This window comes from Salvelinus namaycush, chromosome 6, assembly GCF_016432855.1.
Source record: "Salvelinus namaycush isolate Seneca chromosome 6, SaNama_1.0, whole genome shotgun sequence".
Taxonomy (NCBI): domain Eukaryota; kingdom Metazoa; phylum Chordata; class Actinopteri; order Salmoniformes; family Salmonidae; genus Salvelinus; species Salvelinus namaycush.
Window position 1 is genome coordinate 49,163,838 of NC_052312.1, and position 27,041 is coordinate 49,190,878.

Genomic DNA, 27,041 nt, shown 5'->3' on the forward strand with positions numbered 1-27,041 from the left:
TTCCCATGACTCTAGTTGATCTCTCACTAACACTACTCTTATATTAGTGTGTGTGCGCCTATTTTTCTAGTGAAGCTCTCAGGGCACCATGTCAGACATCCTTATACGATTTGTAGCTGATGTTTTCTTGATAAAAAAACAAATTTAAAATAAGATGGTACTATAACATAATTTGATCTATAAATAGAGTTAAAATAAATATGCTTGCATCACATTATAAGTAGGATGTCGCTCCTATCTGCACCTTCAATACCTTGTGAAAGAGACCACTGGGATCAGACCCCCCCCCCCCCCCCCCCCCCCAACGATTGCAAATGCCATTTTATGACGTACTGACAAGTTTAACAACTTTGGCAATTCTAAGCAATCCTTAGGGTAACTTGCAAAGACTTGAACGACGGTACGTAATTATGCCATAGTAACCAGCCCTTATCAAATCCTGCTTAAGAACCAACTTCTTCCTTGAAAGGCCTTCCTTCCTCAGTCTCCCAAGCCACAACAGTTCTAAAAAGGAACAATAGAGTTTTGAGCAACAATAAAAAACTGAAAGACAGAAGAAAATAAAATGGGAAAATAAACCAAAAGGGAAAAAAATGATACTGCCGTCAACCGTACCGCCTTCACCGCAGCATAATGACTCGAGTACAGCAAACAAAAAGATTCCTTATTTTAGTTTTTTTTATATTCTCTTTTCTCCTCCTCCCTCTGCCTCTCTCCCTGCCGCGTCTGGCAGCGGTGCACCGTCCATGGGCAGGAGAGACGAGGGGGGACCAGCAGAGGAGAAGGCCCCCCCAGGAGGGGCTTGGAGGTGGTGGTGGGTACAGTAATGGAGGTGGTTTCATATAGACTAGTAGTAGGTGTTGGTCTTATGGTGGTGTCCCGTAACAGCATGCTAGTTCCTGGCTGGTTTTCTCACTCTGAATGGGTGAGGAAGGAGGTCTGAGGGGAGTGCTCCAGAGAACAGCCTGGCTCCGATACTGAACCCTGGGGAACCCCCTCCTCCTCCTCTAGACACCGTCGCGCCACCTCTCCTCTCTTCTCGTCTACACCAGCTGGTAGCCCGACCCGGACGTCTGGTCGTACTCGATTGTGTACTGTGTGGTCCAGTCTATCGCCTTGGGCCGGATCAGGCCACAGCAGCGAATCTCAAAGAAGTCTATGAGGTTCCGTACACAACCATGACTACGGAGAGGGAGAGAAATGAAAATGTTGACATCATAACTACTTCTACATGTGTTAGGGATCCATTGATACAAGTACTACACCATGTGTATCAGGTGAAGTTTTGGTAGGTAGTGCAGCTTTGCTAACATCAGGGGAATATTAACAAACGAGAATTCGGAGGACGATGCTAAATCATGCTAGCTACTGCCTGTAGCAAAAGTAAACAACGGATTATCGTGGATTATGTCAGTACTGGCCTACATAGACAACCCAGGTAACATTAATTTCACCCAAACATGTAGGGCCTGTTTCCCAGACACAAATTAGGCCTAGTGCTGGACTATAAAGCACTTTCAACAGATCTCCATTGAGAATGCTTTTTAGTCCTGGACTAGGCTTCATCTGCCTGGGAAACGGGCCCGTAGATTAGATGAACCATCCCTTTAAGTAAGCACCAGAATGTACCCATTGTTACCATAACTGGAACAGTCAATATTGAGGGAATAAAAAACATTAAAAGGCAACATTGTCCTGTACTGACCCAGGATCAGGTCAGTATTTCTGGGTAGGAGGACACAGCTTGGCAGAGGCTCCTGAAGGGAGGGCTAGTACTCACTTGAAGGGGCTCTCGATGGAAGTGGCCGTTACTTTAAAGTGCTTGTATCTCCTGGCGTTCATCCTCTCGTTTGTGGTGATTCCCAGACCAGCAATCTGGAAGAGGGGCGCGCACACACGCGTAGAACACAATGTCACAAATAGTTGTACAAAATAAAAATGGACCTATCTATGGCATCACAACAAGATGAGGGTCAGGGATGTAAATGCATCCCATGGACAATTATGATTCTAAATAGGATATAGGCTCGGGTTGTTCTAGCTGGGACCAGGCTTACTTTACTTATCTCACCTGGCTAAATGCAGGTTAAACAACCAATCAATGGTCTCTCTAACCTGGTAGAGCTGGCACATGATCAGCACAGCCACCCACATGAAGTGGAACACACTGTTGAGGAACATCCAGAACATCCAGGGGGAGCAGGAGGCGATCTGCGTCAGGTACAGCCAGAACCCATCCTTGGTGTAGTTGGTGGCGCAGTGGATCCTCCAGTCTGGGTAGAGGGACAGAGAGGTTAGGGAAGAACCCCAGGGTGATAGAGTAGGACTGACGACTAAACCTGATCCTCCAGTCTGGGTAGAGGGGCAGAGAGGTTAGGGAAGAACCCCAGGGTGATAGAGTAGGACTGACGACTAAACCTGATCCTCCAGTCTGGGTAGAGGGACAGAGAGGTTAGGGAAGAACCCCAGGGTGATAGAGTAGGACTGACGACTAAACCTGATCCTCCAGTCTGGGTAGAGGGACAGAGAGGTTAGGGAAGAACCCCAGGGTGATAGAGTAGGACTGACGACTAAACCTGATCCTCCAGTCTGGGTAGAGGGGCAGAGAGGTTAGGGAAGAACCCCAGGGTGATAGAGTAGGACTGACGATTAAACCTGATCCTGCAGTCTGATTGACAAGTGTATGAGTGATTACATAGACAACCTATGAAAGGGTTATACTACACGTTTATAGAAATGAAATAACTGCACTAATAACTGGATTAATGGACAAATTAAAGTAACCAAAATGTGGTGTACCATAACCAATAGAGATGTTATGTTGTTATCTAACAATTTCAAAGATTTGACTGAGTTCCAGTTCATAGAAGGGAATCAGTCAATGGAAATACATTCATAAAGGCCTAATCTATGGATTTCACATGACTGGGCAGTGGTGCAGCCAAACATCCTGTATAAAGCTAGGTTGTTTACAGCTGTAGAATTACATAAAGAAATCATGGTGTGTAACTAGAACGAGAGGTGTGGTGGGGTGGTGTAACTAGAACGAGAGGTGTGGTGGGGTGGTGTAACTAGAACGAGAGGTGTGGTGGGGTGGTGTAACTAGAACGAGAGGTGTGGTGGGGTGGTGTAACTAGAACGAGAGGTGTGGTGGGGTGGTGTAACTAGAACGAGAGGTGTGGTGGGGTGGTGTAACTAGAACGAGAGGTGTGGTGGGGTGGTGTAACTAGAACGAGAGGTGTGGTGGGTGGTGTAACTAGAACGAGAGGTGTGGTGGGGTGGTGTAACTAGAACGAGAGGTGTGGTGGGGTGGTGTAACTAGAACGAGAGGTGTGGTGGGGTGGTGTAACTAGAACGAGGTGTGTGGTGGGGTGGTGTAACTAGAACGAGAGGTGTGGTGGGGTGGTGTAACTAGAACGAGAGGTGTGGTGGGGTGGTGTAACTAGAACGAGAGGTGTGTGGTGGGGTGGTGTAACTAGAACGAGAGGTGTGTGGTGGGGTGGTGTAACTAGAACGAGGTGTGTGGTGGGGTGGTGTAACTAGAACGAGGTGTGTGGTGGGGTGGTGTAACTAGAACGAGGTGTGTGGTGGGGTGGTGTAACTAGAACGAGAGGCGTGGTGGGGTGGTGTAACTAGAATGAGGTGTGGTGGGGTGGTGTAACAAGAATGAGGTGTGGTGGGGTGGTGTAACTAGAATGAGGTGTGGTGGGTTGGTGTAACTAGAATGAGGTGTGGTGGGTTGGTGTAACTAGAATGAGGTGTGGTGGGTTGGTGTAACTAGAATGAGGTGTGGTGGGGTGGTGTAACTAGAATGAGGTGTGGTGGGTTGGTGTAACTAGAATGAGGTGTGGTGGGGTGGTGTAACTAGAATGAGGTGTGGTGAGGTGGTGTAACTAGAATGAGGTGTGGTGGGGTGGTGTAACTAGAATGAGGTGTGGTGGGTTGGTGTAACTAGAATGAGGTGTGGTGGGTTGGTGTAACTAGAATGAGGTGTGGTGGGGTGGTGTAACTAGAATGAGGTGTGGTGGGTTGGTGTAACTAGAATGAGGTGTGGTGGGTTGGTGTAACTAGAATGAGGTGTGGTGGGGTGGTGTAACTAGAATGAGTGTGGTGGGGTGGTGTAACTAGAATGAGGTGTGGTGGGTTGGTGTAACTAGAATGAGGTGTGGTGGGTTGGTGTAACTAGAATGAGGTGTGGTGGGTTGGTGTAACTAGAATGAGGTGTGGTGGGTTGGTGTAACTAGAATGAGGTGTGGTGGGGTGGTGTAACTAGAATGAGGTGTGGTGGGTTGGTGTAACTAGAATGAGGTGTGGTGGGGTGGTGTAACTAGAATGAGGTGTGGTGAGGTGGTGTAACTAGAATGAGGTGTGGTGGGGTGGTGTAACTAGAATGAGGTGTGGTGGGTTGGTGTAACTAGAATGAGGTGTGGTGGGTTGGTGTAACTAGAATGAGGTGTGGTGGGGTGGTGTAACTAGAATGAGTGTGGTGGGGTGGTGTAACTAGAATGAGGTGTGGTGGGTTGGTGTAACTAGAATGAGGTGTGGTGGGTTGGTGTAACTAGAATGAGGTGTGGTGGGGTGGTGTAACTAGAATGAGGTGTGGTGAGGTGGTGTAACTAGAATGAGGTGTGGTGAGGTGGTGTAACTAGATTGAGGTGTGGTGGGTTGGTGTAACTAGAACGAGGTGTGGTGGGTTGGTGTAACTAGAACGAGGTGTGGTGGGTTGGGTTGGTGTAACTAGAATGAGGTGTGGTGGGTTGGGTTGGTGTAACTAGAATGAGAGGTGTGGTGGGTTGGGTTGGTGTAACTAGAATGAGAGGTGTGGTGGGGTGGTGTAACTAGAATGAGGTGTGGTGGGGTGGTGTAACTAGAATGAGGTGTGGTGGGTTGGTGTAACTAGAATGAGGTGTGGTGGGGTGGTGTAACTAGAATGAGGTGTGGTGGGGTGGTGTAACTAGAATGAGGTGTGGTGGGGTGGTGTAACTAGAATGAGGTGTGGTGAGGTGGTGTAACTAGAATGAGGTGTGGTGGGGTGGTGTAACTAGAATGAGGTGTGGTGGGTTGGTGTAACTAGAATGAGGTGTGGTGGGGTGGTGTAACTAGAATGAGGTGTGGTGGGGTGGTGTAACTAGAATGAGGTGTGGTGAGGTGGTGTAACTAGAATGAGGTGTGGTGAGGTGGTGTAACTAGAATGAGTGTGGTGGGGTGGTGTAACTAGAATGAGGTGTGGTGGGTTGGTGTAACTAGAATGAGGTGTGGTGGGTTGGTGTAACTAGAATGAGGTGTGGTGAGGTGGTGTAACTAGAATGAGTGTGGTGGGGTGGTGTAACTAGAACGAGGTGTGGTGGGTTGGTGTAACTAGAATGAGGTGTGGTGGGTTGGTGTAACTAGAATGAGAGGTGTGGTGGGTTGGTGTAACTAGAATGAGGTGTGGTGGGTTGGTGTAACTAGAATGAGGTGTGGTGGGTTGGTGTAACTAGAATGAGGTGTGGTGGGGTGGTGTAACTAGAATGAGGTGTGGTGTGGTGGTGTAACTAGAATGAGGTGTGGTGGGTTGGTGTAACTAGAATGAGGTGTGGTGGGTTGGTGTAACTAGAATGAGAGGTGTGGTGGTGTAACTAGAATGAGAGGTGTGGTGGGGTGGTGTAACTAGAATGAGAGGTGTGGTGGGTTGGGGTATAACTAGAATGAGAGGTGTGGTGGGGTGGTGTAACTAGAATGAGAGGTGTGGTGGGTTGGTGTAACTAGAATGAGAGGTGTGGTGGGTTGGTGTAACTAGAATGAGAGGTGTGGTGGGTTGGTGTAACTAGAATGAGAGGTGTGGTGGGTTGGTGTAACTAGAATGAGAGGTGTGGTGGGTTGGTGTAACTAGAATGAGGTGTGGTGGGTTGGTGTAACTAGAATGAGGTGTGGTGGGGTGGTGTAACTAGAATGAGGTGTGGTGGGTTGGTGTAACTAGAATGAGGTGTGGTGGGTTGGTGTAACTAGAATGAGGTGTGGTGGGGTGGTGTAACTAGAACGAGGTGTGGTGGGGTGGTGTAACTAGAACGAGGTGTGGTGGGGTGGTGTGGTGGGGTGGTGTAACTAGAACGAGGTGTGGTGGGGTGGTGTAACTAGAACGAGGTGTGGTGGGGTGGTGTAACTAGAACGAGGTGTGGTGGGGTGGTGTAACTAGAACGAGGTGTGGTAGGGTGGTGTAACTGGAACGAGGTGTGGTGGGGTGGTGTAACTAGAATGAGGTGTGGTGGTGTAACTAGAATGAGGTGTGGTGGTGTAACTAGAATGAGGTGTGGTGGTGTAACTAGAATGAGGTGTGGTGGGTTGGTGTAACTAGAATGAGGTGTGGTGGGGTGGTGTAACTAGAATGAGGTGTGGTGGGTTGGTGTAACTAGAATGAGGTGTGGTGGGTTGGTGTAACTAGAATGAGGTGTGGTGGGTTGGTGTAACTAGAACGAGGTGTGGTGGGTTGGTGTAACTAGAACGAGGTGTGGTGGGTTGGTGTAACTAGAACGAGGTGTGGTGGGGTGGTGTAACTAGAACGAGGTGTGGTGGGGTGGTGTAACTAGAACGAGGTGTGGTGGGGTGGTGTAACTAGAACGAGGTGTGGTGGGGTGGTGTAACTAGAACGAGGTGTGGTAGGGTGGTGTAACTGGAACGAGGTGTGGTGGGGTGGTGTAACTAGAATGAGGTGTGGTGGTGTAACTAGAATGAGGTGTGGTGGTGTAACTAGAATGAGGTGTGGTGGGTTGGTGTAACTAGAATGAGGTGTGGTGGGTTGGTGTAACTAGAATGAGGTGTGGTGGGGTGGTGTAACTAGAATGAGGTGTGGTGGGTTGGTGTAACTAGAACGAGGTGTGGTGGGTTGGTGTAACTAGAACGAGGTGTGGTGGGGTGGTGTAACTGGAACGAGGTGTGGTGGGGTGGTGTAACTAGAACGAGGTGTGGTGGGGTGGTGTAACTAGAATGAGGTGTGGTGGGGTGGTGTAACTGGAACGAGGTGTGGTGGGTTGGTGTAACTAGAACGAGGTGTGGTGGGGTGGTGTAACTGGAACGAGGTGTGGTGGGGTGGTGTAACTAGAATGAGGTGTGGTGGGGTGGTGTAACTAGAATGAGGTGTGGTGGGTTGGGGTGTTCCACTCACAGCAGATACAGCCGTAGATCATCCAGCTGATCATGCAGAGCAGGAAGAACAGGTATCCCATGAAGTAGCGGTGATTCCCACTTCCTGTTGACAGCACAATGACAAAAGTGAGAGGGGGAGTTAAGCCTCATCTGTCTGGTCCCTCAGAGAGAGAGAGGAGGAGAAAGACAGTACAGTAGGATTGAAGGAGGCCAATTAGTTGTCAGATGGCTCGTTGGGTCATACTCAGATACATGACCAGGTGTGTGGGGCTGCTGCCAGTCACTGTTTGGACTAAAGGATGTGAAGGGGGGAGGACACCTGGCCAACACACTGAGGACCTCTAGGGAGTAACTTGTAGCGCGTCTACGTCGCTGCCTGTCTAAAAGGCAAGCTCCATCCTGTCTGGCTCTTAGGGGACAGCATGGACACTTTAGGACCCCCTTCCATCTCAAAGTTTACAGGCAGACATGTCTGGACACATGTCAGCTGTTCATGAGGCCATCTGTCTGGAAGTTCAAACAGTCGAGGGAAAAACAGGCAGCTGCTGCTTCACGGCTAAACACACACACACCTTTCTATATTCTGCCAGAACAGCTAATGAATTCATGTGTCAGCTTGTTTATTGTTCTTACAGAACCATGTGCTGCTTCTTAGGCTGGAATTCTGTGGACATAAATGACAATCAGCTGCACTAACTCCAGTTGCTGGGCAATGAATAGGTTGTTGCTAAGCTAAATACTTCCGCTGGTGTTACACATACCGACACAGTTGCCCACCCAAGGGCAGTGGTGGTCGAACTTGGCGATACAGCGGTTGCACACAGCACAGTGTTTGGACCGGATGGGCTTCCGTATCTGTTTGGACAAATACATTGAGGCTTGACAGAATGACAAAGTTAAACCCAAACCATGAAAAACACATCAGGACATAATAAAATTAAGTAATTTCTTTACCAAACAAGTACTGCAGAATATGCTGAGATCCAGGCTGCCCGTCTCCGCCAGTTCAACAATAGTCTGGAGAGAGAGAGGTGAGAGTGAGAGAGAGACGTGAGGGTGAGAGAGAGACGTGAGAGGGAGAGAGGTGGAAAGAAAGAATTTGCAATATATCAAATCAAATTCTATTTGTATGGCAGCTGCAGTGCAAGGGCCAGTTAAAGGACAAGAGCATCTTAGCCTGAGTGCCAGTCTCGGTTTGTGCTATAACTCCCTGTCATTCATTGTCATGCCAAACAAGGATAGCAATGGAATTGGCAAGAGAACAAACAGATCTGGAACCAGGCAAATGCTATCTGTGAGCGAAATTGAGATTGTTTTTTTGCCATTTAACTTTGAAATGAAATGTGTATCTGATAGAGTGGGGTCATGGGAGCAGAAGGAACCTTGGGAATGAGGGAATGAGAAGACTGCAGAGGGAACACGACTAGCTAGCTACCCTCTTGAGAGCAAGGAAGGAGAACTGGCTGTATGAACTACGAATTAACCAGCAGGCTTCTGAGGCAGCAGCCCAGACCAGTGGACCAGGCTCTGGTTAACACTACAGAGCACTAACGATGGGGGCTATTTTTAGCCCTCTCATCAAACCCACACAATGAGGATTGAGCTGGGGTCAGTAGAGCTGGAGACCATACTATTGTCCATCAGTGTGTGCTAAAGAGAGACGACTCCCAGAGCTGTGGGGAGAGAGTGGAAGCCTCTAGCACTGGGCCACTGGGTTGAACAGTGTGTGCTAAAGAGAGACGACTCCCAGAGCTGTGGGGAGAGAGTGGAAGCCTCTAGCACTGGGCCACTGTGGGGAGAGAGAGTGGAAGCCTCTAGCACTGGGCCACTGGGTTGAACATTGTGTGCCACAAATTGCATCCTATTCCCTATATAGTGTACTACTTTTGATTCGTTAAAAAAATATGGTGCAATGTGCCTAGCTCTCTAATCAAATTCTCAACTCATGCACTTTCCATGCTCCGGGGCTGAAGTTTCCCTGAGGTACAGATCTAGGATCAGCTTCCCCAACATGAACCATCAGTTGGAAAAAGGTTAAACTGACCCAAGATCAGTGTCTATGGGCAACCTCACCCTAAACTACTTGCCATTTCAAAACAAAATGGTGGTGTGTTGGGTAGTAGTATCGGCATGATGGGTAGTGCCAGCGTCATGGGTAGTGCCAGCGTCATGGGTAGTGCCAGCGTCATGGGTAGTGCCAGCGTCATGGGTAGTACCAGCATTTACCTTTTTCTTCTGCTCCTCTGAGGCTTTGATGATCCCGGGGTCTGATTTCCAGGACTTGCCGAAGTTGTAGAACAGACAGACACTGTTCAGGAGGAAAGGCAGGTGGACGGTGGCAAACGGGAGATGTACAGAGGAGTTAAGGAGGACGGCTGATTGGCTGAAAGGTGACTACAGCTCTTAAAGGGATAGTTCACCCAAATAACACAATGATATATTGGTTTCACATCCTGTCAGGAGTCTGGACAAGGTCAGACAGAAAATGCTTTTTATATACTTCCACACTATGAGGTTGAATAATACTGTGAAAATGATGATAATGCCCTTATAGTGGAAGGGCTGTTTGAAAAGACTGAAACTTCAGCCTGCTTTGGTGGGATGGCGTTTTGGCCTGCCTGGTAACACCAAAAGGTGGTAACTTGGGCAATAGACCAATAAAAAAAAAGAGTTCCACACCTCTTTGCCAATAACAGCTAGTTTTCAGTTTTCCCTACTCAGACTGCTCCCAGACAGTCCTAACAAAATTCTTGCTCGAGAAATTAATATTTGTTATGACGCTATCTATTCTTTTTGACATATTTTTTGAAAAACAATCAATCACAGTAAGGTACTTAATTGTTACACAGAAATGATTTGATACAAAGTTAAAACGTCTGCATTGGACCTAGACGACTGTGCTGGCTCTGACTAGCCATAGTGACATCATCCAGACAGAGGGCGTGTCCCAAATGGCACCCTATTCTCTATGTAGTGCACTACTTCGACCAGAGTCCTATAGGAGTCCTATGGGCCCTGGTCTAAAGTAGTGCACTATAAAGGGAAAAGGGTGACATTAGGGACGCAAAAAGACTCGCCCTCCGCCCACTCCAGCCTATGAGGAAAGCAGCTCAGTGGAAGCTTGACTCATACTCTCACCCAACCAGAGTCCCGAGTCTCTCAGACGCACGTCATCATTTGCACAGGAAATACAACAGAAGCAACGGAGTGAGTCTAACCTAAGGGAGTGGTCAGGCTTAACCCTAAAATGCCAATGTTGATCCATACAATCTCTTGTATCTAGAACCCAAGTTTACTCTTCACAGGGCCTGTAGTCATTTAATTAGGAACTACAAATGAAAAGAATCCCATAAACCTCCTTAGGAATTACAACTTCAGAATTGTATTTGCATAGAATGTATTCCTGTATTGAGGAAATGCCTACACCCAAGGTCTACTGGCATTTCTCTGTGCATTTTAACCACACATGAACACACCTCCCACAGTGTGGAGTTAGAATGTGATTCCATACACGAGAGAAACATATCTGATTGACTGACTAAATCAACTTTAGATTATGGAGTTGGCTTGACGTCATTAATTATTGTGTCCACAAGAGCTGTTTCAAGTCTGTATGACCATCTAATGTGTGTGTGGGGGGGGGGGGGGGGGGGGGAGTTAGTGGGACACAAGGACATCTGTGGGCTGGTAATGTAAAGAAGGATTTCCTCAATTATAGTGGGGGTGGAGTGAAGTCACGGCATGACAAACAACTAGATTCCAGGAAGGAAACTCAGAGCCCTATGCCCCCCCAGAGCCCTACATAGGAAATATGGTGCCATTTGGTTCTCAGCCATACTCCACAGCGCTTTCAGTCTCTAAAGGCTGAATGAGGTCATAGATCTGTATAATTATCACCAAAAGTCTGGATGCTTTAATTACCTCTTCCTCTGTAGGTCTATCTAGCTACTTCATAAGATAAACACTCCAAATTAACTACGTGGGGCTGCATCCCAAATGGAACCCTATTATTCCCCATATAGTATAGAGGAACATAGTGAATTTCCATATAAAGTAGTGCACGATAAAGGGAACAGGGTGACACTTGGGATTCATGCATGGAAGTCCTTATTGCCTCACTAAATCAATGGGCCGTGATACTGTCGGCACGGAGCTGGTAATTCTTACAGTGATCGATGGAGATTCTCATATGGACGACGCTTCAATGTTTCCCTTGAGGCCTTGCTGTGTACGCTCTCCCCGTAGCAGCTATTAGTCTTTGGAATGGCTTAGGAGAAGGGGTATTACACAAGATGGTATTACACAAGATGGGTCAAACAAAAGGGTCACGCCAAGCATTTATGAAGCATGCTGATTTAAGGAGACTAATGGTGTTGACAGTGTCCATACAGCTCCGGGGTGAAATTTCTCCTAGGTACAGATCTAGGTACAGCTGTCCCTCCCACAATCCTAACCTTAACCACTAATATGGAAAATTCAAAACTGACTCGAGATCAGCGTCTAGGGGCAACTTCCCCCTATACCTCTATACAGTGTGGCGCAGTCAGGGTGTCACTGAAATGTCTGTTTTTCCTCACCGCCTCTCCTCTGACTGCAAGTCATCATGGCCTGGCTGAAGACTGAAGGTGCTCCTAAAAGAGCACATCACAGGACCAGCTCAGTGGAGGAATCCATCTTGTCATGCCACTAGAGACAACAATGACCAGATTCATGCTTGACTTCTACTCTCTCCCCCTCCCCCAGTCTCCTACTAATAGAGACTTCTACTCTCTCCTCCTCCCCCAGTCTCCTACTAATAGAGACTTCTACTCTCTCCTCCTCCCCCAGTCTCCTACTAATAGAGACTTCTACTCTCTCCCCCAGTCTCCTACTAATAGAGACTTCTACTCTCTCCTCCTCCCCCAGTCTCCTACTAATAGAGACTTCTACTCTCTCCTCCTCCCCCAGTCTCCTACTAATAGAGACTTCTACTCTCTCCTCCTCCCCCAGTCTCCTACTAATAGAGACTTCTACTCTCTCCCCCTCCCCCAGTCTCCTACAAATAGAGACTTCTACTCTCTCCCCCTCCCCCAGTCTCCTACTAATAGAGACTTCTACTCTCTCCCCCTGTCTCCTACTAATAGAGACTTCTACTCTCTCCCCCTGTCTCCTACTAATAGAGACTTCTCTCCCCCTCCCCCAGTCTCCTACTAATAGAGACTTCTACTCTCTCCCCCTCCCCCAGTCTCTTACTAATAGAGACTTCTACTCTCTCCCCCTGTCTCCTACTAATAGACTTCTACTCTCTCCCCCTCCCCCAGTCTCCTACTAATAGATAATTCTCTCTCTCCTCCTCCCCCAGTCTCCTACTAATAGAGACTTCTACTCTCTCCCCCTCCCCCAGTCTCCTACTAATAGAGACTTCTACTCTCTCCTCCTCCCCCAGTCTCCTACTAATAGAGACTTCTACTCTCTCCTCCTCCCCCAGTCTCCTACTAATAGAGACTTCTACTCTCTCCCCCAGTCTCCTACTAATAGAGACTTCTACTCTCTCCTCCTCCCCCAGTCTCCTACTAATAGAGACTTCTACTCTCTCCTCCTCCCCCAGTCTCCTACTAATAGAGACTTCTACTCTCTCCTCCTCCCCCAGTCTCCTACTAATAGAGACTTCTACTCTCTCCCCCTCCCCCAGTCTCCTACAAATAGAGACTTCTACTCTCTCCCCCTCCCCCAGTCTCCTACTAATAGAGACTTCTACTCTCTCCCCCTGTCTCCTACTAATAGAGACTTCTACTCTCTCCCCCTGTCTCCTACTAATAGAGACTTCTCTCTCCCCCTCCCCCAGTCTCCTACTAATAGAGACTTCTACTCTCTCCCCCTCCCCCAGTCTCTTACTAATAGAGACTTCTACTCTCTCCCCCTGTCTCCTACTAATAGACTTCTACTCTCTCCCCCTCCCCCAGTCTCCTACTAATAGATAATTCTCTCTCTCCTCCTCCCCCAGTCTCCTACTAATAGAGACTTCTACTCTCTCCCCCTCCCCCAGTCTCCTACTAAGAGAGACTTCTACTCTCTCCCCCTCCCCCAGTCTCCTACTAATAGATAATTCTCTCTCTCCTCCTCCCCCAGTCTCCTACTATTTCAGTAACAATAAAACTGTGTGGGTGACCCAGTACTTGTAACTACTTTAAGGAGAAAAGCGTTTCTCCTTTGAGTCCCATGTAGAAGAAAATGCGTGCCGGGGCTGAAAAGACAACCGTTTGGGGCTCCGCCAATGACACTTGATCTGATTTCAACTGCAGGTTCTGAAGGATAACCAGTCTGCAGTAGCAGACTTTGAAAACCAGGCGGAGACAGAGCCAGAGATACCAAGCCCACACCTGGAAGTCAATGCAGACACAAAGCCTAGACAAAAGCCAAGCCGCCTCCACTGATTACTATTGCAGAGACGTCGCATGGCTGCCTCACAACCACCACAAAACTACCGCACCACCACAAAACTACCGTCCAAACACCGCAAAACCACCACCGCAAAACCACCACCGCAAAACTACTGCACAACCACCACAAAACTTCCGCACAACCACCACAAAACGACCACCGCACAACCACCACCGCGAAACCACCACCGCAAAACTACCACCGCAAAACTACCACCGCAAAACCACCACCGCAAAACTTCCGCACAACCACCACAAAACGACCACCGCACAACCACCACCGCAAAACTACCGCCGCAAAACCACCGCCGCAAAACTACCGCCGCAAAACTACCGCCCAACCACCGCAAAACTACCGCCCAACCACCGCAAAACTACCGCCCAACCACCGCAAAACTACCGCCCAACCACCACAAAACTACCGCCCAACCACCACAAAACTACCGCCCAACCACCACAAAACTACCGCCCAACCACCACAAAACTACCGCCCAACCACCACAAAACTACCGCACAACCACCACAAAACTACCGCACAACCACCACAAAACTACCGCACAACCGCGGCTGTATCAGATTCAACCCAGATCACAACAATCATAGACATTGAGACTACATGTGACCAACCAGGTACGGACCTCGGTCTACTGCGCGAGCCAAGACTGTGTTGGCCTGCTGAGCTACAGCCAAGGCATTAACTCAGAGAGCTAACGCGAGTCTTCAGGTCTCAGGCAAGGTTACCACCTCAGTTACATAACATCCACCTCCCAAAGAGGCACAGTTGGAATGGAGTGGGGGACTGCTTGAGTTTGTGAACGCTCCGGGGTGGAGTTTGCCCGAGGTACAGATCTAGGATCAGCTTCCCCTCCCCCAATCTTAACCATTAGTGGGGAAAATGCTAAACTGACCCAAGATCAGCGTCTAGCGTCAACTTCACCCTCCTCCGTTTAGGAATCCAGTCATCCCTTGCTGTAGCCGTCTACTGTTCTGAGCTGCACGATGAGGTACAGGCTATGTGATGAGTTACAGGCTACAGTGACTATGTCGACGTAGATATTCTTTGGATAGAACAGCCCTACAACAAAGAGATAAGAGGCATTGAAGAGGACATCTCAATGGGAGATTGGCTGTTGGGCAAGAGGTGAGACTAGAAAAACCTGACTATTAACTCTCAAAGCTGCGTCACACAAGAGAGGACCTGTGCACAGGTGTGAATTTCACCTACACTCATAGTGGTGGTTTTTATGTGAACTCTCACAGGTCAACGTTCCCATGAAAGACTAATTCTAACCAGAGGGAAACCAGTAACAAGACAGCCCCTGTTGAAAAAGCAGGAGAGGTTACAAGTGATTGACCGAGAGGTAGACGGGGAGCAGAGCAGCAGATCCAAGGAAACAAGCAAATGGATTGAAGAAACACTCCTCTCCCATCAGCAGTCAAATGAGGCAGATAAGAGACCAACCCTCCTGACTTTAAATTGGGCATTTAGCAGTTCCAGACCCGGTAAGGGAATTTTCCATTCCCAAAAAGCGACTGGAGGAGCCATCTTGAGCTACAGAAACACATTGACCCCACGAGTCACTTCATCGGGTCTGACCCAGTCAGCTGTGCTGCACACTCAACCCAGTGTTCTGCACATCTTAACACACAGTATTCATTAAAGACTGCATCCACACAGAGCTGAAAGCACACCGAGTTCCGTGACACAACCTCTTATCTGGACACTGGACTATTCATATGCAAAGAGCCTGGCTTTATACAGGATGCATGAAACATCCTCAACCCAGAGCACCCAGGACAATAGTTTCCCTCACCTCTCACCGTCCGCCCGTGATTCAGTGCAGTTTGCACGGGAAGTGAACTATATGGGAATAGTTCTAGATGTCTGAGAAATTAGACTGCAATGTAACTTCACAAGCCTCTGAAAAGGATCCGGGGGGGGAGGGCATGATATGACTTTTTGATCCAAGTTACTACAGAAATTGTCCGGCCTCTTGTCATAATCAACCAGTATGGTTGCATCACAAGTTCCTTCAGATGTAAACTGTGACGCAAACACAATGGTGTGTAGCATATAGAAATAATGAGTCTGCCAACTGAAACATGTGCATTGTCTAGTGGGCCAGAAGTTTACACAATAGTAAAGAGCCCTCGAGGGTGTTGTGATGCTCTCTGCACTGTAGACTGAGAGGCAGGCCAATGCTCTTTAGCTGGCCTCACACTCCAGTGCACTGTGGGTAATCATGACCAGAGGGGTTCCAGATGGAAGAAGGGAAAGCCCATCTGTCTGTTTGGAATAGGCTGCAGTTTGACTGACACTCTAATCGACCAATAGCTGCAGGGGAGATATTCCTACACGTTTGCTCTCAGTCAAAACCCATCATTTCCCAGAAGTCACCTCCCTCCTTGATGAAAAAATGGATTGTTAGGAGGTGAATATTGACACACACACAGCTGTCTTGCCAGGTGGCGCTGTGAACGAAAGGCCCTTGTACAACACAGCAGCTTACTGTATATCATGGTTGGAATGAGAATGAAAGGCCCTTGTACAGTACAGCAGCTTACTGTATATCATGGTTGGAATGAGAATGAAAGGCCCTTGTACAGCACAGCAGCTTACTGTATATCATGGTTGGAATGAGAATGAAAGGCCCTTGTACAGTACAGCAGCTTACTGTATATCATGGTTGGAATGAGAATGAAAGGCCCTTGTACAGTACAGCAGCTTACTGTATATCATGGTTGGAATGAGAAGGAAAGGCCCTTGTACAGCACAGCAGCTTACTGTATATCATGGTTGGAATGAGAACGAAAGGCCCTTGTACAGCACAGCAGCTTACTGTATATCATGGTTGGAATGAGAACGAAAGGCCCTTGTACAGCACAGCAGCTTACTGTATATCATGGTTGGAATGAGAATGAAAGGCCCTTGTACAGCACAGCAGCTTACTGTATATCATGGTTGGAATGAGAATGAAAGGCCCTTGTACAGCACAGCAGCTTACTGTATATCATGGTTGGAATGAGAATGAAACCAGGAGACTCTTATTGTAAAGGATATCAATCCAGAACCAGTAGAACCAGGTCACGTACATCCAGAACTTGGTTGCCAGGTAGATTCCCAGGGGCAGGGCGCTGTGCATGGAGTGGTCAAAGAAAGACCTGAGGAGGCGGGAGAGAGAGAGAGGGGCAATCACTGTTAGAACTCAGCAGTAAAAAACATCAAATCTCACAGTCCACAAAACCCTCAGAGCTACATATCAAAGTCAACCAGATAGAGAAATAAACCCAGCCCTAACCTGCTGGGATGTCTCAGGTTTACAGAGAAATAAACCCAGCCCTAACCTGCTGAGATGTCTCAGGTTTACAGAGAAATAAACCCAGCCCTAACCTGCTAAGATGTCTCAGGTTTAGAGAGAAATAAACCCAGTCCTAACCTGCTGAGATGTCTCAGTTTTAGAGAGAAATAAACCCAGTCCTAACCTGCTGGGATGTCTCAGGTTTAGAGAGAAATAAACCCAGCCCTAACCTGCTGGGATGTCTCAGGTTTACAGAGAAATAAACCCAGCCCTAACCTGCTGAGATGTCTCAGGTTTAGAGAGAAATAAACCCAGCCCTAACCTGCTGGGATGTCTCAGGTTTACAGAGAAATAAACCCAGTCCTAACCTGCTGGTCTCAGGTTTAGAGAGAAATAAACCCAGCCCTAACCTGCTGGGATGTCTCAGGTTTACAGAGAAATAAACCCAGCCCTAACCTGCTGAGATGTCTCAGGTTTAGAGAGAAATAAACCCACCCCTAACCTGCTGAGATGTCTCAGGTTTAGAGAGAAATAAACCCAGCCATAACCTGCTGAGATGTCTCAGGTTTAGAGAGAAATAAACCCAGTCCTAACCTGCTGAGATGTCTCAGGTTTAGAGAGAAATAAACCCAGCCCTAACCTGCTGGGATGTCTCAGGTTTACAGAGAAATAAACCCAGTCCTAACCTGCTGAGATGACTCAGGTTTAGAGAGAAATAAACCCTAACCTGCTGAGATGTCTCAGGTTTACAGAGAAATAAACCCAGCCCTAACCTGCTGAGATGACTCAGGTTTAGAGAGAAATAAACCCTAACCTGCTGAGATGTCTCAGGTTTACAGAGAAATAAACCCAGCCCTAACCTGCTGGTCTCAGGTTTACAGAGTAATAAACCCAGCCCTAACCTGCTGGTCTCAGGTTTACAGAGAAATAAACCCAGTCCTAACCTGCTGGTCTCAGGTTTAGAGAGAAATAAACCCAGCCCTAACCTGCTGAGATGTCTCAGGTTTACAGAGAAATAAACCCAGCCCTAACCTGCTGACAGCTCAACAGGGCTACATTGATAGCAACAGATACTGTCAAAGGTGTGTGTGTGTGTGTGACGTACTTGGAGAGGAACTGCACAGTGACCCACACGCCACAGTACATGAGGCCCTTGAGGAGCCAGGAGTCGATGTCCAGGTCAGCGATGAAGCCCACCAGCCAGATCACCAGGAAGGGGGTCCCCAACATGATCTTCTGTCTGAACTCCTGGGAGAGGACCAGAGATGGAGGGAAGGAGGAGAGGAAGAGGAGGAGGAGAGGTTAAACAGGAAGGCAGGGATGCACTGTAAACTGTGTCACCTTATTACATAAACGATAGTGTCAAATCTCATTTTATTTGTCACGTGCCGAATACAACAGGTAACTAGTGGGTGACTAGCGTCATAGCTCGGCTGGGTGACTAGCGTCATAGCTCGGCTGGGTGACTAGCGTCATAGCTCGGCTGGGTGACTAGCGTCATAGCTCGGCTGGGTGACTAGCGTCATAGCTCGGCTGGGTGACTAGCGTCATAGCTCGGCTGGGTGACTAGTGTCATAGTGTGGCTGGGTGACTAGCGTCATAGCGTGGCTGGGTGACTAGCGTCATAGCGTGGATGGGTGACTAGCGTCATAGAGTGGCTGGGTGACTAGTGTCATAGAGTGGCTGGGTGACTAGCGTCATAGCTCGGCTGGGTGACTAGCGTCATAGCTCGGCTGGGTGACTAGTGTCATAGTGTGGCTGGGTGACTAGCGTCATAGCGTGGCTGGGTGACTAGCGTCATAGCGTGGCTGGGTGACTAGCGTCATAGCGTGGCTGGGTGACTAGCGTCATAGCGTGGCTGGGTGACTAGCGTCATAGTGTGGCTGGGTGACTAGCGTCATAGCGTGGCTGGGTGACTAGCGTCATAGTGTGGCTGGGTGACTAGCGTCATAGCGTGGCTGGGTGACTAGCGTCATAGCGTGGCTGGGTGACTAGCGTCATAGCGTGGCTGGGTGACTAGCGTCATAGCGTGGCTGGGTGACTAGCGTCATAGCGTGGCTGGGTGACTAGCGTCATAGTGTGGCTGGGTGACTAGCGTCATAGCGTGGCTGGGTGACTAGCGTCATAGCGTGGCTGGGTGACTAGTGTCATAGTGTGGCTGGGTGACTAGCGTCATAGCGTGGCTGGGTGACTAGCGTCATAGCGTGGCTGGGTGACTAGCGTCATAGCGTGGCTGGGTGACTAGCGTCATAGCGTGGCTGGGTGACTAGCGTCATAGCGTGGCTGGGTGACTAGCGTCATAGCGTGGCTGGGTGACTAGCGTCATAGCGTGGCTGGGTGACTAGCGTCATAGCGTGGCTGGGTGACTAGCGTCATAGCGTGGCTGGGTGACTAGCGTCATAGCGTGGCTGGGTGACTAGCGTCATAGCGTGGCTGGGTGACTAGTGTCATAGCGTGACAGTAGCTGATGGGGCCTCTCTATGGAGTGCCATCTAAAGATGTACCTTGACAACCTACACAATCCAGTGCGACAGCGTATGAATTTGAAAGACAACAGAAATGCAAAGTCAAGAAGCAAAACTTTGAAAAACACAAGATACAAGCGTAACTAATTGGTGCTATGTGCTCTTCCTGTCCCAACGAGCAGGGGTGGTTAGATCACTTGACTTGGAGAGACTGACTAGGGCTCTGGGGTGAAGTACAGATCTAGGATCAGCTTCCATTCCTCCAAACCCAACCTTAACTATTAGTGGAGAAAATGCTGATCTGACCCAAGTTCACCGTCTAGGGGCAAATTCACCTTTCATTAGGGTCTTGACACAATCCTCAGGTCTGTCCGTGCAGACAAACAGCTGGATTCCTCAGACTCCAAGAAATCACTACCTTGGATGGGCAATTACTTCAAGACATAGAGGACAGGGAAGGTCTGAATAGAGTGTTAGCTTTGGTCTGTCTGTCTCACGTCAACAACAGGGCAGCAACTAGGCCTGAAGGTGCTCTTTTTAGGGTCTGGGATTGCTGGCCGGAAAGACAGGTGGCGGAAGGCTTTTTAGAGACAGAGTGGGACAATGGTGGCGTTACACATAGCCTTGCATGCTTACGCGAATAAGTGTATGTGTGTGTGTGTCTGAGTGAGTGCGTCAGTCTCCTCCCTGATCTCTACCTTGTCCATCTTCAGCTTCTTCAGGTAGCCAGGACTGTCGTAACCCTTGGCCTGCCGAGCCTCCTGTAAATGGTTGACCATCCACACGTTTTTCCTCTGCTTGGCCAGGTCCAGCGGCGTCTCACCCTGGAAGAATACAAAGGAATACAGCCAGAGGATCACCACGGTAACAACCAGCTAATCACCACGGTAACAATCCAACACAGAGAGAGCCTGATTCAGACAGCTAGGTAGTACCAGATCATAGGACATCTGAGGACACAGAAACAAAGGATGGACACTAAACAGTAGGATAGGAGAATTGGATGGACACTAAACAGTAGGATAGGAGAATTGGATGGACACTAAACAGTAGGATAGGAGAATTGGATGGACACTAAACAGTAGGATAGGAGAAAGGATGGACACTAAACAGTGGGATAGGAGAATTGGATGGACACTAAACAGTAGGATAGGAGCAAGACCATAGGATGGACACTAAACACTGGTGGTGATCTGGGTATTCTAATTGGCCACCCTGGATAATAATGCTTCACCTTTCAAGTTCTGTCAAGACAACTATTAAAGGGTAACCAGATACAGGACAGCTATTAAAGGTAACCAGATACAGGACAGCTATTAAAGGTAACCAGATACAGGACAGCTATTAAAGGTAACCAGATACAGGACAGCTATTAAAAGGTAACCAGATACAGGACAGCTATTAAAAGGTAACCAGATACAGGACAGCTATTAAAAGGTAACCAGATACAGGACAGCTATTAAAGGAAACCAGATACAAGCATGTGCTACAGGTCAGAGGTTAGTAGGAGACATTTGGGCCTTCAGTAACATACCTTGGCTCTGGAGTGACATTTCTCAGTAGGTACAGATCTAGGATCAGCTTCTCCTCCCTCAATCCTAAACTTAACAATTAGGGGGGGAGATACAAAGCTGGCCCAAGATCAGCTGCACAGCCCCCTCACCTTGATGTTCTGTGCGTCCACATTGGAGTTGGAGTCCAGCAGCAGGGTGATGACTGTAGTGTTGCCGGCCAGCACGGCCCAGTGCAGAGCCGTGTTTTTGTGGTACTTGTCACCCAGGTTGACCGACACGTTGAAGGTCAGCAGTAGCCGGGTGGGGTCCACGCTGTTAGGACGGGACAGAGTTCAAAGTTCATGTGCAAAGCCTTTATGGTTTATTTATGAGAGTCACCGGGTCATAGTTCAATGTGCTCTAATTAACGACACAGTTGAAGTTTAGTGGCTATTTAAGTATTAGCCCACTGCACATTCTTCTTTGTGCTTTTAGTATCAGTCTCTTATCTGTCTATTATCCATTTCTAAATGTTGAGCATCTAGATAGGCATTCCATTTCTAAATGTTGAGCATCTAGATGGGCATTCCATTTCTAAATGTTGAGCATCTAGATGGGCATTCCATTTCTAAATGTTGAGCATCAAGATGGGCATTCCATTTCTAAATGTTGAGCATCTAGATGGGCATTCCATTTCTAAATGTTGCGTATCTAGATGGGCATTCCATTTCTAAATGTTGAGCATCTAGATGGGCATTCCATTTCTAAATGTTGAGCATCTAGATGGGCATTCCATTTCTAAATGTTGCGTATCTAGATGGGCATTCCATTTCTAAATGTTGAGCATCAAGATGGGCATTCCATTTCTAAATGTTGAGCATCTAGATGGGCATTCCATTTCTAAATGTTGCGTATCTAGATGGGCATTCCATTTCTAAATGTTGAGCATCTAGATGGGCATTCCATTTCTAAATGTTGAGCATCTAGATGGGCATTCCATTTCTAAATGTTGAGCATCTAGATGGGCATTCCATTTCTAAATGTTGAGCATCTAGATGGGCATTCCATTTCTAAATGTTGAGCATCTAGATGGGCATTCCATTTCTAAATGTTGCGTATCTAGATGGGCATTCCATTTCTAAATGTTGCGTATCTAGATGGGCATTCCATTTCTAAATGTTGAGCATCAAGATGGGCATTCCATTTCTAAATGTTGAGCATCTAGATGGGCATTCCATTTCTAAATGTTGCGTATCTAGATGGGCATTCCATTTCTAAATGTTGAGCATCTAGATGGGCATTCCATTTCTAAATGTTGAGCATCTAGATGGGCATTCCATTTCTAAATCTTGAGCATCTAGATGGGCATTCCATTTCTAAATCTTGAGCATCTAGATGGGCATTCCATTTCTAAATGTTGAGCATCTAGATGGGCATTCCATTTCCAAATGTTGAGCATCTAGATGGGCATTCCATTTCTAAATGTTGAGCATCTAGATGGGCATTCCATTTCTAAATGTTGAGCATCTAGATGGGCATTCCATTTCTAAATGTTGAGCATCTAGATGGGCATTCCATTTCTAAATGTTGAGCATCTAGATGGGCATTCCATTTCTAAATGTTGAGCATCTAGATGGGCATTCCATTTCTAAATGTTGCGTATCTAGATGGGCATTCCATTTCTAAATGTTGAGTATCTAGATGGGCATTTCATTTCTAAATGTTGCGTATCTAGATGGGCATTCCATTTCTAAATGTTCCGTATCTAGATGGGCATTCCATTTCTAAATGTTGCGTATCTAGATGGGCATTCCATTTCTAAATGTTGCGCATTCCATTTCTAAATGTTGAGCATCTAGATGGGCATTCCATTTCTAAATGTTGCGTATCTAGATGGGCATTCCATTTCTAAATGTTGAGCATCTAGATGGGCATTCCATTTCTAAATGTTGAGCATCAAGATGGGCTTTCCATTTCTAAATGTTGAGCATCTAGATGGGCATTCCATTTCTAAATGTTGAGTATCTAGATGGGCATTCCATTTCTAAATGTTGAGCATCTAGATGGGCATTCCATTTCTAAATGGGCATGGATTTCAGTTTGTGTGACTGCTGTGTGTGTTTAAATTAACTTGTTGTATCAGGGCTAGATGGGGCAAGGCTAGGACGTATGTAGGATATGGGTGAACGCATGGCACACACAGAGACACACACCTGTGTGTCCTGTAAGCTGCCCACATCAAGGGAGTCATTCCATTCTGATCCATCATGTCCACATCCTATAGGAGGAGAGGGAGAAAGAGCACATGGTCACAAACCCCCAATAAACAGAGAGAAGACCGACACTGTGCATCTTTGAAGATGTTTGAGCTACTGAACAGATCCAGGAAAAACCTGGCAGGGCTGACAATGTGGAATGCAGGTGTCGAAAACTAATGAAACAACACCCCCTGGTGGTGGAAAACGAATTAAACAACGCCCCCTGGTGGCCGACAACAACTCCTGTACTTTGAATGAGCGAGAAAAGCTTTAAAATAAAAAACTGTTTCAGTTCTGGTGCGATCAGAATAAATATAACACACGGGTGACGTCACAGTAAATCTAATGGACGCACGCTGCCTAACCCCTAATCTTGTGGAGATCTGAGAGGATTTCAGAGGTTTAAGAAATATGGTAATATCTCCACAATGCCCTCTAATAGGCTAAGCAGAATTTTCACAATATTGCTTACACCTATCAAAGCCTCTCAGATCTACACAAGTACACAGGAAGTAGGGGTTAGGGGCTAATTTGCAATTGGGACGTACCTGTCCCTTGGCGATGAGGTAGGCCACGATGGAGGTGTGTCCGAACTGGGCAGCCAGGTGGACACAGCTGCAGCCCTCTCCGTCGATGAGCGAGGGGTCGGACCCATACTTCAGCAGCTGCACCACCATGGAGAGGTGGCCCTGTCTGTGGACACACACAACATGATTATGTTGATGAGCACAAGAACTAACTGGTATTGCATGATATTAGCATTTAGACATGTTTCTGGATTTCGTTTTGTTTAAAGGATCAATCTAACTTTCATCTGCAGCACAGAAGAAACTAGCCAACCCCCCTTAATAACACCCCATTATTAACAGCAGGAATGGACATGACAGACTGCACCAATAATAACTAAATGTAAAGTCTCTGGGGGTTTTGTAGATAGGAAACGGTTTGAATCCCCGAGCTGACTAGGTGAAGTCTGTCGATGTGCCCTTGAGCAAGGCACCCTAAATGCTCCTGTAAGTCGCTCTGGATAAGAGTGTCTGCTAGATGACTACAATATAATATAAATGAAACGTAGATATCACATCCAATTGAGAGATGGTTTAATAAGAAGATTGATGCACTAGATACTTAACCAAACACAATCCTCAACAACATTGTAATTAAGTCCTTATATTCACAATACTAAACATAAACCGCATATAAAAAGTGTCAGTGATCCGACAGATGGGCTCAGCTCCTATCTACTGTGAAAGGTCACTAGCAGGGAGGGGAGGGCTGCTGACAAAGCCGTGAGGCCTGGCTAGGTATGGGGCCCCCGGCTAGGAATGGCGGCCCCCTGCTGATCATATGAATAATGCAGTAGAGAGCTCTCTGACAAGGTGAGGAGGGCAGGCAGTACTGGGACATACAACCCTGAAGGTCTCGTGTGACTCGGGGGGGAAAAGGACTTTAGCAGAAACACGCCCTATGACACCGACACAGGGGAAAGGAGAGTCCACTGGAAACAACACCTCTACTTCATACAGTATATAACCTTTCACCTTTCTCTCTAGATGGGCATGTCTACAAATCAACATATCCAACAGGACCTAATGTTTTGGTCCTGGAAAGCAGACTGAACCAGAGTCTGTTAATGCCTCATCTATTGTTGTCACTCTTACCTTGTGGCCCAATGCAGTGGTGTGGAGTTGAGGTCACCTCCCAACTGGTCCACCATCGCCCCCTTTGATATGTAGTACCTACACACCGAGTCACAAATACATTCAGCACTCACTTTGATATGTAGTACCTACACACAGTCACAAATACATTCAGCACTCACTTTGATATGTAGTACCTACACACAGAGTCACAAATAGATTCAGCACTCACTTTGATATGTAGTACCTACACACAGTCACAAATACATTCAGCACTCACTTTGATATGTAGTACCTACACACAGAGTCACAAATAGATTCAGCACTCACTTTGATATGTAGTACCTACACACAGAGTCACAAATAGATTCAGCACTCACTTTGATATGTAGTACCTACACAGAGTCACAAATACATTCAGCACTCACTCAACTACAGGTGGTGAAAAGATTAGATTGTTGATGCAGTGAGATAAAACAGATGCACTAATTCAGTTTTACTGCCTCAGGATCTCCAGGAATATGACGTATTAAGAGGGTCCTTCCAGTGGGACGGATGGCTCAGACCTACACAGACATCCAGGATCTTGTTCTCTCCTTCCTGCTATGTTGTATTAGAATGGTTTGGGATTCTGTTCTTATACAGAGACCATGGTTCTGACAGCGTTTCTGTGCAGCAGGACGTCCTTCTGCAGCAGGACGTCCCTCTGCACCACAATGGTAAAGACAGCACAGTAGGATGGCTGTATTCACTTACACCTGGGTTCTCTTCACTAGGGACCAAACAGAAGCTAACAGGGATGGACTAACTGAACTAGTCCAATAAGAAACTCGTTTTCTGGTGCAAAATGTTTGCACTAATGTATAGGACCAATGCCAGCCTTTGTCCTGTGTGAGTATGAGAGTCTCCATCACACCGACAGTGTCATGGTGCAAAACAGTACACAGGATCACATCTGGATATGTTTGCAACAAAGGTTCAACATTCACTTTCTGCTACCATTTCTGTCACGCCGTCTCTACACATACAATGTGATGCATACCTTTATAAATCCAACGTATGCACCACACAGAACACACTGCAACTGCAGGGTTCCGGGACTATGTCCTGTGTGAGTTTAGGGTTCTGGGACTATGTCCTGTGTGAGTATGTGAGTTTAGGGTTCCAGGACTATGTCCTGTGTGAGTTTAGGGTTCCAGGACTATGTCCTGTGTGAGTATGTGAGTTTAGGGTTCCAGGACTATGTCCTGTGTGAGTTTAGGGTTCCAGGACTATGTCCTGTGTGAGTATGTGAGTTTAGGGTTCCAGGACTATGTCCTGTGTGAGTTTAGGGTTCCGGGACTATGTCCTGTGTGAGTATGTGAGTTTAGGGTTCCAGGACTATGTCCTGTGTGAGTATGTGTGTTTAGGGTTCTAGGACTACGTCCTGTGTGAGTATGTGTGTTTAGGGTTCTAGGACTACGTCCTGTGTGAGTATGTGTGTTTAGGGTTCTAGGACAGTATGCTTGCATGAGTTCCAGTCTGACTGGGAAATCCCTCTGATAAGAAACATTCCACAGGAGGGTGTTGGGAGTAGCATTTCACGTGTACATGTAGGTTTACTGCAACTCACATGTAAGACAGCTGAATAGAGGTGGTCAAGGGCATTGGGTTATTCGGTGTGAGTGTGAGTGTGAGTGTGAGGTGTGTGTGTGTGTGTGTGTGTGTGTGTGTGTGTGTGTGTGTGTGTGTGTGTGTGTGTGTGTGTGTGTGTGTGTGTGTGTGTGTGTGTGTGAGTGTATGAGACTGAGGTGTGTGAAGTTTGTGTGTCACTCACTTGACCAAGTCTATTCGATTGTTGATGGCAGCCCAGTGCAGGAGTGTGACGTTCTCTTTGTCCGGCTGCTGAACATCATAGCCTGCCTCCACCAGCTCTCTGCAGCGCTCAAAGATCCCATACCTGGAGAGTGGAGGTAGACAAGGTTAGAATAGGGTCAACACACACACAGTTCACACATCCATCCTCAATTCTCTTATCACAGCCATTAAACTCTGTAAATGTTATAAAGTCACCATTGGCCTCACATGCTGACTACACCGCTAACACTAGTCAGCATGTGAGGCCAATGGTGAAAATAAATGTAAATCAAATACATTTATAAAGCCCTTCTTACATCAGCTGATATCTCAAAGTGCTGTATAGAAACCCAGCCTAAAACCCCAAACAGTAAGCAATGCAGGTGTAGAAGCACGGTGGCTAGGAAAAACTCCCTAGAAAGGCCAAACCCTAGGAAGAAACCTAGAGAGGAACCAGGCTGAGGGGTGGCCAGTCCTCTTCTGGCTGTGCCGGGTGGAGATTATAACAG

General features: G+C 47.3%; 1 protein-coding gene across 2 annotated transcripts in view; it reads right to left on the reverse strand.

The window, feature by feature from the left end:
- Positions 1-288: 288 nt before the first annotated feature.
- The window catches only part of zdhhc17 (zinc finger DHHC-type palmitoyltransferase 17), a 52,105-nt gene continuing 25,352 nt past the window's right edge, over positions 289-27,041 (reverse strand). The window contains exons 3-17 of one of the 2 annotated variants that reach the window (XM_038996779.1): positions 26,513-26,635; positions 24,718-24,795; positions 23,605-23,749; positions 23,012-23,076; positions 20,969-21,131; positions 20,004-20,129; positions 17,946-18,088; positions 16,603-16,703; positions 9,349-9,473; positions 8,077-8,139; positions 7,884-7,977; positions 7,142-7,225; positions 2,116-2,273; positions 1,781-1,875; positions 289-1,182 (exon numbers count right to left, since the gene is read on the reverse strand). In XM_038996779.1, the coding sequence (XP_038852707.1) occupies positions 1,044-1,182; positions 1,781-1,875; positions 2,116-2,273; positions 7,142-7,225; positions 7,884-7,977; positions 8,077-8,139; positions 9,349-9,473; positions 16,603-16,703; positions 17,946-18,088; positions 20,004-20,129; positions 20,969-21,131; positions 23,012-23,076; positions 23,605-23,749; positions 24,718-24,795; positions 26,513-26,635 (1,702 nt within the window). In that variant the 3' untranslated portion in view covers positions 289-1,043. Of the gene's footprint in view, positions 1,183-1,780; positions 1,876-2,071; positions 2,274-7,141; positions 7,226-7,883; positions 7,978-8,076; positions 8,140-9,348; positions 9,474-16,602; positions 16,704-17,945; positions 18,089-20,003; positions 20,130-20,968; positions 21,132-23,011; positions 23,077-23,604; positions 23,750-24,717; positions 24,796-26,512; positions 26,636-27,041 lie in introns of both variants that reach the window. The other variant, XR_005477160.1, reaches the window with a different exon arrangement.